Raw genomic sequence first — 15,211 nt, 5'->3', positions numbered from 1 at the left:
TGTTTTGTATATTAGATTTAAACTCTTCATCTAATTATATAATTTGCTTGGGTATTTTAATTAATATGCACATAAACTTAGGCTCTATTGGATAATTTTCTAACTATCTTATTTTTTGGACAACAATCATAATTTTATTTGCTAGTGTTTTATTACTATTTTATCATTGTTTTTCAGAAACTTATGTGATGAAAAGTTTTTTTTTTTTTTTGTATTCAAAATAACTAAGTTATTTTTCCACAATAATTTCATAATCAAATTTAATAAAATATTGCAGTTGGCTCAAACATATGCTAAGTTCTGTTAGTTTGTGTGAAATCTGATTGTGTTGATCAATCAGATTGTTCTGTTACCTCGGACCTCAATTTAATTTGTCGTGCTCGCTAGGAGGGTGCGGGGTTCCTCCCCTTGCTTAGGTTTGGTTGCTTTACACTAGAAAATTGTAGGGATTTTTACATAACTAGCACTTAAAACCTCTCTATTTACTTATCTAACACTTAAATTTTAATAGTTACCCTTCTACAACATAAAAGCCCTATCTCTCATCAAATATTTATCCTTCTACCACATAATCGACTTCTCTAGCTTATGCAAATACATCCGAACATATGGATGACGAGGAGGACAACAGTCCTAACCTGCCCGACCAGCCAATTGACTCACAAGCAGCCCTTGGAATGCTTGTTCAATAGGACGTTATGCCGGAATCAGACAATAGCTCTACTAACGAAGACTCAATCTCTGTTATGAGGTCTCTCATAGACCATGACCTTCATTCTGATGACTCTGTCCCTGACGCAGAACCACCAAGCGACAGTCTTGGAAGCTCCGCCCAGGTTCGTGATCCGACCCCAGTAATCCCATGTGGGGATGCTATTTCTAGTGGGAAGGCTTCCTCTGAGATGACGTATGACTCTAGCGGCAGGATGATTGTGAATGACTCTTCTTAGTGCAAATGTACAAATGTCCAATATATATGCACCTCTCATCTTGTTGCTACAGGATCTTTCCATCACATAATACAAAGAAGAAGATGCAGCAAGCAAAATACAGAGCTTAAGCTCCAAATTGTGAAGCACTTGAAGTGGGAATAGAAGCGAAAGTAGTGGAGTAGGCTCCACTCACAACCTTGCAGACGAAAAGTGGATTTTTGACGGGAGTTAACCAGTTCTAGATTGTCGGAGTCATCACCGACGTTGCACTTGTTCTATCAGCCAACCCCATCTCGCGTGAATGAACGGAAGAGGACAACTCAACGGGATTTCTGATGGGGGTTTAAACGGAGTGGTAGAATTGAGAAAAAAATGAGGCTTTAGATGGTATATTAGTAAATATAATAGTATGAGTGTTAAATATGTATTTATGATAGTTTCAAATGTTATGTAGATAAAAAACTCAAAATTTTATTATCATACAATGTCCCAAGATTATATACCCGAACTATTTATTAGTTAGTATGCTCGCCATTTATTTTCATTGTTCAATTGCAAAATCTTAATATGTAATAATTGAATAGTCCAAATACAAACAAGAAAAATAATATTTAAATATTGAAAATATTTATTTTAGGTGCTCTTAAAATTATTGCTTATTTCACCCCTGTAAATAGCCAACTTCCAATGTAATTTTAACAATTGTAATATATAAGTTCCCAGCCATCTATCTTCCAATGATAGCTCGTTCACTAAAATGTGTTTTTTTTTTCAATTAAATAATTTGCACAATTTGGATAATCTAGGAGTGATAATATCATAAAATATAGATTTTCATAATATTTTTGACCTTCAATTTTATCGCGCGCGTATTTATCCATAAATTTATCTTTTAACTAATTCGTATTAGTTATTTTTAAATCAGTAATTATCTTTATGATTACTGTACATTTTAAGAAAATAGAAAAGTTAGCTTAACAAAAGCTAGCTTTTAATCTCTTTATCCAACGGTCTAAAGAGCGGACGTCAAAAACTATGAAGCAGGTTTAACATGGAATAAAAGTCCGGCTGGTCGAAACGGGAAAGCAGTCAAGCACAGTAGCGAAGAAATAAAAAAGTTCGAATATATATTCTTTGCCTGGTAAAAAATTGAGGAGCAATCAGCGAGCGCTGCTGGTCTTTGAAGCCGTGACATTTTAGAACGGGGAAGAGTTGCTTTGTTATCCAAAGAGGCAGGTGAGCAGAAAGAAAAAAAGTAGGAAGGAGTTGCGGATGGGAAGATCGCCGAGCTTCTGTTTCAGTATCAGGGCGTGCGCCGGCAACGCCGATGAGGGCGATTTCTCGACGCTGCAGGAGGTTTAACCATTTTCTACTTTTTTTTTTATTTTATGTTGTTTGTTTTACACATCTTTATCTGTTCGGTGAATGCGGAATTTTGCTTAGAAAAAGTGGTTTACTATCTTTTTTTTTTTTGTTTTAGTTGATCTTTGATTTCTGCAAAACTGAGTTTTGGTTAGCTTATTTGAATTTTTACGTAGCTTTAGGTTGGTAATTGGAACCGGGACGGTTTAAGCAAGAAGGATGATCCAGTCTACTTTCTTGCCGGATCGGGATTGTTATTAATGACGAGCTCCTGTTTGATTTTTTTTTTCTTCTAGGGTATGGTTGAGCATGTTTCTAATTGAAAGCATCATTATCCGTCATACTCTGCTGAAAGGGATGGTTTAGTTGCGAATATGATTACATGATTTACCATTTGCAGTTTTTTGTAGTATTTCTAACCTCTAATACGTAAATATTATTCTGCTTTAACCTTCAGAAGTGGTTGGACGCCGATATGTTCATTTCGTTCATCTTTCAAAATCTATTGGGGATTAAAGTTTTCATTTTTCTATTTGGGTAAACATGTTTCATTAAATAGTAATTAATGAAATAACTTTGAATGATAATTAATTTTGACTTTTTCTCTTGATAGAGAATAAGTTTACAGGAAATCATCTCCTTCCTTATCCGCGCTCGAATCCCTTAACCTGCCCCCCCTCCCCCCCCCCCCCCCCCCCCACCCCCCCCCCAAAAAAAAAAAAAAAAAGGTTTACAAGAATTAATTATGCCGTGGCCAAGATATTAAATGGTAATCATGCTACTAGTTATTTTGGTAATGAATAATTAATAATAAGAAGTTAAATTCGGGGATTTTAGCAATTAGAAAATTTGTTATGATTATGCTTGTTAATAAATTGGCTCAATACATGATCAAAAGTGGTTATGAGATCATTACTTAATATTACGTAATTGATATTTAAATTTTAGTAATTGAATTATTGCTAAATAATTCTGCTGGATAATCATATCATATGACAATTAAGATATTAACTTCATTTTTGTTTGCTATTTAATCACTATGTTAGTTAATCAATGGTTACTTCTCTAATTGATCAGTAATTTACTCATTTCTAATTATTAAATAACTAATAAATAATCAGTTTAACTAGCAATTTCAGTATGAAGAAGAGTGATAATTAATCTATGCAGTATACTAATGTGCTGATTACTTAAATAATAAATGTAAATGATTAGTTAAACAATAAATCAAATAACTAACTTTTAATTACTAATTTATACCAAAATACATTTTATCAATTATTTAACCTCATACACTTTTCTCTATCCCTCTCTTCTTTTTTATTCTCTTCTAGTCCTCAGACTCCGCCTTCCTTTAATTCCTTGATATTGGGGGTGATGGATATGGAGATTAGGGTATTAGATAATTTTAATGCATTAAACATAAATCCAGGGATTATGGGATCATTATAATCCTCAAAGTATTGGCATTATGGGAGATTTGAGAGTTAAAACTTATCTAATTGCCTAATAACTCCAAACAAAAAAACTCTTTTGTTGTGTGATACACACAGCGGAAATAATAAATCAAACAACAAACAACACAAAGAACACGACGATTTATGTGGTTCAGCAAAAATGCCTACGTCTATGAGGAGGGGATGATGATTTCACTATATTGGAGAAGAAGAAGAATTATAATTGCTCTCAAGCTCTCTCTTACTCTCATACAGTAGCCCATAAGCCCTTTAAATATATTTGAGACAATAATTTAGGAAAATTTCATAATCAAATCCCCAATCAAATCACATAATTAAGAAAAATTAGCTTCCTAATTAATTACAATAATAAGTCATTAAAGCTTATTTAGATTTGGGAAGTAATTCCAAGTCAACAATCTTCATCTCATCTTTTACTTCAGAAAGTGGAAGACGACAAACCAAGCTCTAATATTAAAACGACTGCACCCAGATGGTTGGCTAAGTAACTCTCCCAAGGGATCAAGCTGAGCGTAGTTCCTCAAACAAATAGACAATCAGTGAATCAGTCATAAGTCCTGCACTACTGCTGTGGTGATTGTATCTCCAAGCCTACATTAATTGTACCCTTTAGATACCTCAGGATACTCTTCACAGTTTGCCAATGACTCCTTCCTATATCATGTATGAACATGTTCACAACGCCAACTGCTTATGCAATGTCTAGATTGACCTACTCCAACATCAGACCATATTGTACTACAAGTGTCAAGTAACCACGAGTCAAGAGATTCTTATTCATTGGAGAAAACACTTTATCGTAAGCAATCCCTTTATATTGCGCATAGCCTTTTGCCATCAAACTAGGATTGTACTGCACATCAGCTCCAAGAGACCCCTCCTTTACATGCATCTATTTGCATCCAATGGCTTTTCTTCTTGGAGGAAGCTTCACCATCCTCCAAGTAGCATCATTCTGAAGAGGAGACTCTATCTTTTCATCTGTAGCCCTCTTCCAAAAATCACCATCAGGACTGTCCATTGCTTCATTATAATGACTAGGAACTTAAGCCTCCAATGCTGAAAGTGCAAATGCAATGTGATCCCTCAACCAAGCTGGCTTTGGGATATTCTAGGGCCAGGTCTTATTCCGTGCAATAGATTCTTGAGTAGAAATCTCATCCTCAACATCATTTCTTACCTTCTGATCTGCAGCTGAATCAGATACTTAGGTAGAAATGATCTTCCTCTGTGGATCAAATGGAGTTGCTTCAAATTCCAACTTCTGCAATCCATATATGGTCCCAATACAACTCTCCACATGCTTTGAGTCTTGAGGCTTTAATATGCTCGCCTCATCAAAAGTAACATCCCTGCTAATGACAATTTTTTCTCTATCGGATCATATGGTTTGAAGCCTTTGACTCTACGCCTAAAGCCAGTAAAGATTGTCTTCCTTGTTTGCGATTCTAGTTTATCATTATGACCATAATAGTGAGTTAGACACCCAAACACTCTTAAGTACTCATAATCTCTAGCAGGATGCCCTTACTAAATCTCTATTGGGGTCTTCTTCCCAATAGCTGCAGAAGACAAACGGTTCATCAAATGACAAGCATATTCTATTGCCTCAACCCAACAAACTCTATCCAACCCAGTATTAGATAACAATGACTGAATTTTCTCCACCAAAGTCTGATTCATCCTCTCAGTCATCCCATTCTACTGAGATGTCTCTCTAATTTCTTTGTCGACATAAATAAACATTAGTTTGAGAAGAATATTGTATGTAGCTGAAATTTGGATATCAACATAATTATTCATTCACTTGTAGTATATACACACATTTTTAATAGCTCGTTACTTTACAACAACAACAAGCCTTTATCCCATTGTGTGGGATCGGCTACATGAATCTTTTTTCTCCATTGTGTCCTTTATAACTTGTTACTATAAAAAATATTTTTTTCCTCCTGTATGTAAAATATTAGCCATGTGATTTTGTTGCTCATCTGTATGTTCTTTCATGTAAAATGTAAATTACTCTTTCTATAGTAATATGATAGCATTACAGGTTAAAGCATCACCAGAGAAGCGTAGGTGGAGTTTCCGGAAGAAACATGCTAGGCATCATGTACCAAGTAACACTGTGATTTCAGAACCTATGCCCATTTTCAGTGAAAATCAGAACAGAGAAGCAAATGCTGATACTCTTTATTCAGAGAAGGCTCCATCTAACCCAGAGAAAGTGTGCATTGTGGAACGAACAAGTCAAACTCTGTCATTGCCGTCAGCTGTGGTTTCTTCCAGTTCACCCATGGAATTAACCAGTTCATCTACTGTCTTAGTAGAGTACAACATTCCAGAACATGTTGTTATTGTTATCCAGACTTCTATTCGGAGATGTTTGGTAAGACCTTTACAATGTCCACAATCACCAAGAAATACAGAGTGCTGCATGTTACTTTAACTACTTAAAATATCTACAGGCTCAAAACGAGTTCCAGAAAATTAAGAATGTTGTGAAGATTCAGGCTGCTGCACGTGGTTATTTGGTAAGAAGACAGGCTGCAGGAACCTTGCGTTGTATTCAGGCCATCGTCAAAATGCAAGCACTTGTGCGGGCTCGACATTCATTTCAATCTGCAGAGTTAACTGAGAAAAATAAACTTGATAAGTACATACGAGCTGATGTGGTAAGGTTTTCTAAATAAAGGTTTTTCCATCCATGCTGTTTGTTTTACTCAACTTGTATATTGAACTCTTAGAGATAATTCTTTATTATCAATTTATTTTCTTTTGTTTGCCAGTTAGATCTTTTAGCATTTATGCTAGTAGGAACTATTACCTACAGTGTTTATTGCCATCTTCTTTCATATTATTGGATTTGTTCGGTATATAGCATATTAATCCCGTTTTCTCCCAACTTCAGGTTAAGCAGTCTGATGTGGAACTAAATAAAGCACCATCTACAATCAGGAAGTTGGTTTCCAGTGCATATGCTTGTCAGGTATGCTTGCCGTTGTCTGTTATGCTTTTCACTTTGTTTATAGGATTCAAATTGGGGCCATTTTATGTTGTCACAGCTTTTAAAGTCTACACCAAGGGCCAAGTCCATTCGCATTAGTTGCGATCCCCTGAGGCCTGATTCTTCATGGAATTGGTTGGAGAGGTGGATGGCTCTAACATCAATTGATCGACAGAAGTTCGTTTTGAACCAGGATAATCTGGAAAAAAATATGAAGAATGACTTGGCTGCTTATGATGTTAATGTTGGGTTGCATGTTATTTCTCAACACGCATTACCTGATTCAGAATTAGCTGTTAATTCGCCAGAAGTGCCAGAGGTTGAAGGGAACCTGATAACTAAGAGTTCTAAGGCAGAACTTTTGGTTATTGCATCTGCTTCAGATCAATTAGCTACTCCTGTTCAGGATAATGAACTGCAGTCTCATGTTCAAGAGACTGATGCTATGGAAAACAACAAAGACTGGTCTAAAAGAGAAGCTAAAGTGATTTCAGAAGGCAGTTTACAATTGAAACTTGATGGTAATCCAAGTAAACCTAATAATAATGAAGATAACTTTAAGAATGGTGCCAGAAATGAACTTGATGATGTTGAAGAAAATGGAGGCAAGGTTGTTAATACATTCGGGAAGTCAAAGAATACTACTTTTGCGGCAGTACAGGCGAAGTTTGAAGAACTGAGTTCTGCGCCTGATTCTAATAGATTTATGGACTATGCCTCGAGTGATGCTGTTAGTGTATCAAAATCAGCTCATTCTCAAGTGGTCTTCATATCCAAAGAACTTAATGAGAGAAAATCTGTTTACTCCATGGTGGATAAGGATGTTAACCTGAATGAGAAACTATCTAGCTATAGTCCAAAAGACCAAGTTGCTGCTTCAGCGTATGAAACTGAGATTTATGTTTCTTCACTTGACATATCGGAAGATTCTCTTGCTAAAATTACTCCGGAACTCAGAACTTCAGATGAACTAAACCATGGTGTAGTAACTTTTGCCAATGGTTCAGTGAAACTTGATGAAACCAAAGTTGAAACAAAGAAAACGGAAGAGAGCAGCAAAAACGTGGCCATCTCAGTTTCTTCTGTTGAAGTAGTGCAAGTGGAGGAAGACTGCAAAGATACATATGTTGATAAACCATCACCATATAGATCTCCTAAAAGACATACAGTTGTTGAAGATTCTCCTGCAACACCATCCAATCATATATCTTTACATGTACGAACTGACAAGGTTGGGGATAACAGCCCCGCAAGGAAGAAGAAGTCTCAATTAGCAGTAGAGAATTCACCGACACATTTGAGGAATGATTCAGATGCCCGAAGCAGTGGGGAACATTTACGAAAGGGCACAAAATATGTGAAGAGACCAAACTCATCTGGGAGTGATAGAAGTAATCATTGCCATCATGAGGACAGAAGCAGTAGCAATTCTCTTCCAAGTTATATGCAACTTACTGAGTCTGCCAAGGCTAAGATCAACACTAGTTCCTCTCAGAAATCAAGTAGCAGTCCCCATCACAAAGATAATCTGATAAAGAAGAGACATTCATTTCCTATTGGGAATGAAAAGCAGAGCTTATCCCCTCGAATGCATAGTCCAAAATCTCAAACACCACAAGATTTGAAGGGAAACGTTGTTTCTTCTGATATTTCTGCCGGTAAGCTTTAATCTTTTGTTTTGGTATTCTCTCGCTGTTTTCATTGGCTGTTCTGAAGACTAGGTTCAACTCTGAAAGCTTCGATATGTTTTAAGGAAAAAATAGGTTATGGTTGAGTTTCAAACGTTTTCGATTTGTTTTGACATCAGTGAAGTATAAATTCTGTTCTATTATTCATTTATTACATACACTCTTCTCAAAGCAAATCAAATAACTTTGATATCCATCCTACCAAATTTTGATCAGATGCCATTCAGCGTCCGCACAGAATAATTTTTCTTGATGTTGACGCTTGAAAGTCCTATGCATAAATGTCATTTTATTAGCGTCAGCATCCTCAGCGCATGACATGCATGCATAAGTCCATATCGAGCACATAAATTGTTAGGTATTTCCTTTCTGTTTCTTTCGTAAAATGATGAAAATGTCATGCAAGTGAAGCCCCAAATGTTTTAAATTGAACTAATATCTTAGCATAACCTGGATTCCTTCCAATGGCAACAGATGATATCTGATCATTGTTACTTCATTAGTTTCTTGTATTTTTCACTTCTGACGTTACAAAAGGCAGTCCTGTTGAATTTTCGTTGATAAATAAAGCCTCCTCATGCAACATGCAGTTCTGATATTAGACTTTTTATTTTAGTTGTGATACTTATGAAGAATGAAGAAATTAAGGTTTTGTTCGGGATGGCTTTCTTGCTACTTTTTAAAGCAGCTTTCTAGTACAAAAATTAAAATTTTTGTACTAAAAATTTGATTTAAAAAGCAATAAGAAAGCCATCCCAAACGAAGCCTAAATGACCCTCTACCTGATTTAATATAATCTAACAACTTGAATTTTTTTTTCTTCCACAGAGAGGAGATGGCAATTATAAGTAGGCCTGGTGAAAACTAGTGTTGTTTCACTGAAATAGACTGAAGTCAGTGTGTGAACAGTGAGCTAAATAGTGGTTTTATATATCTTTTTCTTAGTTTACTGTGTTTTTTTACCAGATTTGTATGTGTTACCCCCTACACTTATAACCTTACAAAGCTATAGTTGTAATTATACCTGTACATCATAAAACTGGTGTCTAGAGAGTGGAGAGTCTGTCTTAATTTTTTTCTCCTATTGAGGTTTCAATGAGATATTTTGTATGTATTTGAGATATTTGTATCTATAATATGAGAGTTTGTTGTGTGATCTCTATAGAGTTCTAAAGCTTTTGAATTTCGATTACAGTAAATAGTTTTTTTCTTCTGAAACTAACACCCATGCTTTACTGGGAGTTGTATACACTTTTTGATATTTATATTTTGATGGCATTTAGAAACAAAGTTGTAATATAAATAAAATTCAAACTATGGGGATAAGGTTCTATGCATCGACTAACAGGAGCCTTGTAGATGAAAAATTATTACGTGTGGTGTCTGGACGGGTCTGTAAGTCAATCTGGACTCGTCACGTACCCAATGTATAATGCATTGGATGATGTGGCACGTCTGGATTGACCCCCGGACGTGTTCAGACACCACAGAATAATCTCTCTAGTTGGAAGAGAGTGAATGAAAAAAATGAAAGTATTTTTAGTGATTATAGGTGAATTAAAAGTGCTGAAAATTCTACTTGAGGTAGGAAGCATTTGCTCCTTGCAGAGCGGAGCGGAAAAAATTAAGTATTTAATTAGGGATGGTTTATTAATAATATTTTAATAATCATTAATTTACATGGCATGCGAAATTATTTATTTTCAAACACATACATATCTACAAGAGGGTGCATATATATATGAGCTAATTTTGGGCTGAACGTAATAAATCTGAGAATTTAGAGCTAGAAAATAAATTTTAATCTCACATATACTAAATTTCAAATGGGAGTTTCAATGTAAATTGATTTTTATCAGTGGCGGAATTTAAAAAATTAATTTTTTATGTTTTTAAAAATGCTTTAATATATTTTTATATTTTTAATTTAATAGATATAGTGAAATAATATTTTGATCTTTTAAGAGTATTAATATTTATTTTTGATAAATTATTAAAATTTATATTCAATTAATTATATTACATTCAAATTTATGAATGTTTTTTTTTTCACTTTAAATATTTAGGTAATAGTTCTATAAATTTTTTTTCTTTTTTTTTTTGGGTAATTTTTTTTTCTTTCTCTTTATATATAAATCTTTAGTTAGTTGTATTCTGTTAAATATATTATTACATACAAATTTTTCTAATAATAAATCGAGTAAAAATTTGGAAAAAAATTTCAGTGTGGATTGACTCCTTGGCCTAACGTATAAGGGAAAATTTTGAAACGTAAGCAGCATTAGAAATATAATTAGCTCATTATACATGTTTAAAAAAATTTTAAAACTAGGCATAATAGTACGTTCAATCGGGGATTGGGTATGCACATGTCTGGACGATGATGAAGCTCCCTTTCATTTCCCTTGGATGGTCTTCGGGCAACCAAGGAAATGTTCCTGTGCTGTCCCTTCGTTATTTCTGAGTCCAGGCAACTTGGCGTGGGAGCAGGATGTTCTGTACTTGCCATTACTGCTTCTTGGTGCCCTCTCCTGCTGGAATCTGCTTGGGTGTTGCTATGGTTGCTGGGGATTTCCTCTGGGCTGCGTTCTTGACCTCCGGGATGAAGATTGTTGCTTATACACTTTTTGTTTCTTGTACCTATGACTACTGTCACGGTCTCTTTTTCCTGGGCTTTTCTTTGATATATGATTGTAATTGTGTGGTATATTGAGGAGCTTTTTTCTCCCCTTCCCTCATAAGTTTTTGTTGTTTGCTTATGTTGGGATGTTTTCACTTGTAATTTTTCTTACTTGTAACCTTCTTTTTTAATGAAATATATGGGCTAGGGCCCAAATTTTTCCAAAAAAAAAAAAAAACTGCATCAAGAAACAATAAAAAAAGTTGTCGCAAACGAAACCTATGTCTTAATACAACTCTATTAAGATGAGCATAAACTTTATTATATTTATTTTGAGATTAATCATACATATAAAAAATTTATATTATACTACATTCAAAATAAATCCAATAATTTTTTAACCCATTATGATATAAATTATATCAAAATGTTCTGACATACTTTTTATTGAACAGTATTTCCAATATAATGAAAAAAATGTATAATCTTGAAGCAAAGTGAATCAAAATGACCTTCAAAATCCTTTGATTTTTGTTGAGAAAAAACATTATTTTAAATAACATAATGAATAAGATAATCAGAATTATACTAATTTCATCGTAAATATAAATACTTTGAAACTCATCACGATGCATTTTACATAAAAATATCATCATAATATTTGTTCCATGTCATCATCGCTAATAGTTCATATACAGCACATTTGCTGATTCCATTATCCAAATTTGGAAAATATTATTCTGTTCGGACGCCGAATGCCGTCTTGAGACCAACTAGAATATGAACGTCACCCCTTCTGTACTGCTCGGTACCGCTCGATACCGTTGACGTGATTGCACTTGATTCGCCTCCGGACATAGAGCTTTATCCGGCGTCCGCATAGAATAATTCCTCCCAAATTTGGGCCTTTGAATAAATAAAAACTTAATGAACCTGCGAGAATTGATCTTTGCATATGCATCAAAGAAAAAGATTTCATGCAAAAATGCAAATACATCATTTGATTATCATCGAGATAGTATAAATTGCGAGTCCAAAAGTTGACTCATGTTCTATCAACAATGAAATTTATTGGCGAGAACCAATCAATTATCACTATATACAATTAAAACCACCACAGAACTAATTCTAAGCTTGGTTTGGGACAGTTTTCTTAATGATTTCAAAACCAACTTTTTAATACAAAAATTTCTTAAGCAAAAAATTTTTATGCTAAAAAATTACTTCATAAAATAACAAAAAATTCATGCCAAATTAAGCCTAAATCAGATGTATTGGCATGCATAAAACATAAAAAGGTACCTAGTTCATCAGCCCGCTTCTCGAAAAGAACTCAGCCAACCAAGCTTGCCTTAGATTACCATTCTTTGCAAGAAACGCCATTCCAAGTTTTTCATTCTCGTGCAGATAATCAAAGGCTTTCCCAAGAGACCTCTCATCATAGCCATCAACCTTCATTACCTCTGCAAAAAGTTCAGATGAGATGCCCCTTCGACTGATTCTGATAGCCTCAGCCAATTTACCAATCTGGGAAGCAAGGTGATCAATCTTTTCAGCAAGATTATGCTTTCTCCTACTACTCTGCCCAGTTCTTTCCGTTGAAGCAGAAGATGAAGGGACCTGTTGGGACCTGGTAGGCGTTTCGTCCACATCCTCTTCAATCTCGAAGTCTTCATCCACGACGACGTTTACATCGTCAGGAGCTACGATAGCGATCCCATCAGGATCCTCCTTTAGGTAGTTAGTAAAATTCTCAGTAAGATTGTCTTCACTGCAAATGATAGCCATCTCATCGTACATTTCAATAGGTTTGTTCAAAAATGGCTCATCTTTAGGATTCGCCTATTTATAAAACAAACAAAGAATGTCAACAAAAACAGCTTTAATTCTTCTTGGTTTTTTAAACGAATTTTTAGTATAAAAATTTCAAATTAAAGAATTTTTTTACTACAAAATTATTTTAAAAAACAGTATAAAAACTGTCCCAAACGAAGCCATAATATATGACTGTGAGAAAAGCAAAGCAAACCAAACATACCGCAATATGTGCACCATATCCGACATCATCCATGATGATTTTCTTTTCCTTTTCATCAAATTTTGTGTTGCTCAAACTCTGAAGTCTCTTTATCTGCAAGAAGCGAGTCTTGATTGTTCTCAGGTGATTTTCAACATTTGAGTCACTACAAAGAAGCTTGAACCTTTCTGTCACAGCCTCAGCAGCAGCAATGAATGCTTGCCTTTTAAAGGTTTTATTGACTTTCAATCCAAGCTTAGCCTGTTCTATGAGACATGAGAGAAGGAAACGACTCATTGATGGGCTCCACCGAAAGTTGGTGCAACCTTTCTTATTTTGGCGTTGATACAGTTGTGGAGAATAGGTCCCTGCTAATTATAAAAATAGAAACCAACATATAGAAGTTATGTCCTCAATAATAACTCCATTCTTTTCTATAAGGATTCAAGATTGTTGAGCCCTATATATCTTTGATCAAAGAAGCAAAATCAATCACAATAGATGATGCAGTGCACATCTTATGCCATCCTAACGAACTCCTGACATCCACTACCTTTTACTACTTTCAGTTATTACCTTTACTTATTAGCTTTATTTTATTTTTGCAAGATATAGCAATAGGGAGTATTCCAGAATACTGATATAGCCATGAGCGGCGGGAGCCATCGAGCAGTTTTTTGCAAAAATCATTTTAGAGGAGTTAATACAAACACCTGAATATACAGGTTTATACTTCATTCCAGCGATCGGATTGTTCTTGTGATTGCTCTGTTTTCTTTGCAGGTTTCCAGTAGGACTTCAGCTGAGTGTACGGGCTGCAACAGGTTGGCATCAGAGCCTCGCCTGGGAAAGAAATGACAGATCGCGGCAAGGAACCCATCTCTGAAGGAGCGCGAAGTATTGATGCGATCTGGGCAAACCAGGAAAATCTCAACTGCCGAATAGATGAGCTATTGGCTGACGTCCAGAGGCTTACCGTGGAGATTCGCTGCGAGTTCAATCTCATCAGGGCGAGACAACCACCACAGCTGCCACCACAAGTCGATCAACAAGGAATCAGGCCAATGCGGTGAAGGGGTTTGGCAGCGAACCGACCTTTCCGCCACTTCCCCGCTGATATGCATGCGTTATCTGACTCTGAGGAGGAGACGCCATTCCATTGAGACATGGAAGTAGGAGATTCCGCTGATGATGATGCAGGCAATCCACAGCAATTGGAATTTCAAAGACATCGGAGACCGGCACATTTCCAGTCAGGTGAATTTAAAGCTAAACTTGATATCCCCTATTTTGATGGCCGAATGCATATAGAGGACTATTTGGACTGGGAGAAAGCTGTGGAAAACTTCTTTGAATATATGGAAGTTGTTCCGGACAAGCAAGTGCGGTATGTAGCATGCCAGCTAAAGGGCGGTGCAAGCGCTTGGTGGGCGCAGATTGTTCAAATGAGGAAAAGGGAAGGCAAGGGGAAGGTGCGGAGTTGGCAGCGCATGAAACAACTGTTACAAGCTCAATTTCTGCCTACTGATTACGAGCAGATACTTTACATGAGGTATCAACACTGTACTCAAGGTTTATAACAACCCAAGATCCATGTAGCGAAAAGATTCCTCTGATCGATCGTTCATTTCTTTTTCTTTTCAGTTTCTTTATCAGTTGTTCGTATCAATAATATTCATATGTCAATATCATATCTATCATCGATATAATCTACATTCATGTCACTGTCAATATCTATCAATACACAGAATCCATATCAATATCGGTGCCAGTGAATCAATATAATCTATATCAATATCAGTGTCAATCTCTATGAATCAATACGCAGGATCCATATCAATATCGGTGCCGGTATCAATGCGATAAATCCAATCGGAAAAGCAATACGATAAATCAATAAATCCGTCAAATCAATCACTCAATCTAAACAATGAATCCGTACGATAAATCAATAGCAGCAGCAAGTCAAATCGATGAAGCATCAATGGTATCAATGAATCTGTGAATCTATGCCGTCCATGTCCATATCAATATCAATGATCAATAATCAATAGTAGTAGCAATGCTCAACGATCAATCAATGAAATCCGTGAATCCGTACGATAAG

General features: G+C 35.5%; 2 protein-coding genes across 9 annotated transcripts in view; one reads left to right on the top strand and one right to left on the bottom strand.

Annotated features, from left to right (window-relative positions):
- Positions 1-1,957: 1,957 nt before the first annotated feature.
- On the top strand, positions 1,958-9,470 carry LOC110107845 (protein IQ-DOMAIN 32; the record flags this gene model as incomplete). Its single annotated transcript, XM_028700726.1, is given in 7 exon segments — positions 1,958-2,094; positions 2,141-2,288; positions 5,826-6,161; positions 6,241-6,447; positions 6,684-6,761; positions 6,838-8,437; positions 9,296-9,470. Coding segments are annotated over 6 exon segments (2,325 nt in total). The 5' UTR covers positions 1,958-2,094; positions 2,141-2,204.
- A 2,296-nt stretch (positions 9,471-11,766) lies between these two features.
- Positions 11,767-15,211, bottom strand: part of LOC110107834 — a 12,887-nt gene continuing 9,442 nt past the window's right edge. For 2 of the 8 annotated variants that reach the window (XM_028700736.1, XM_028700735.1), the window contains exons 5-6: positions 13,126-13,475; positions 12,062-12,929 (exon numbers count right to left, since the gene is read on the bottom strand). In XM_028700736.1, the coding sequence (XP_028556569.1) occupies positions 12,390-12,929; positions 13,126-13,475 (890 nt within the window). In that variant the 3' untranslated portion in view covers positions 12,062-12,389. Of the gene's footprint in view, positions 12,021-12,060; positions 12,930-13,125; positions 13,476-15,211 lie in introns of those variants that run through there. The other 6 variants (XM_020838247.2, XM_028700734.1, XM_020838244.2 and 3 more) reach the window with 6 other exon arrangements.

Source organism: Dendrobium catenatum, unplaced genomic scaffold (assembly GCF_001605985.2).
Source record: "Dendrobium catenatum unplaced genomic scaffold, ASM160598v2 fragScaff_scaffold_1583, whole genome shotgun sequence".
Lineage (NCBI taxonomy): Eukaryota > Viridiplantae > Streptophyta > Magnoliopsida > Asparagales > Orchidaceae > Dendrobium > Dendrobium catenatum.
Note: the sequence above shows the minus strand (reverse complement) of the source record. Positions and strands in the feature narration are given on the sequence as shown.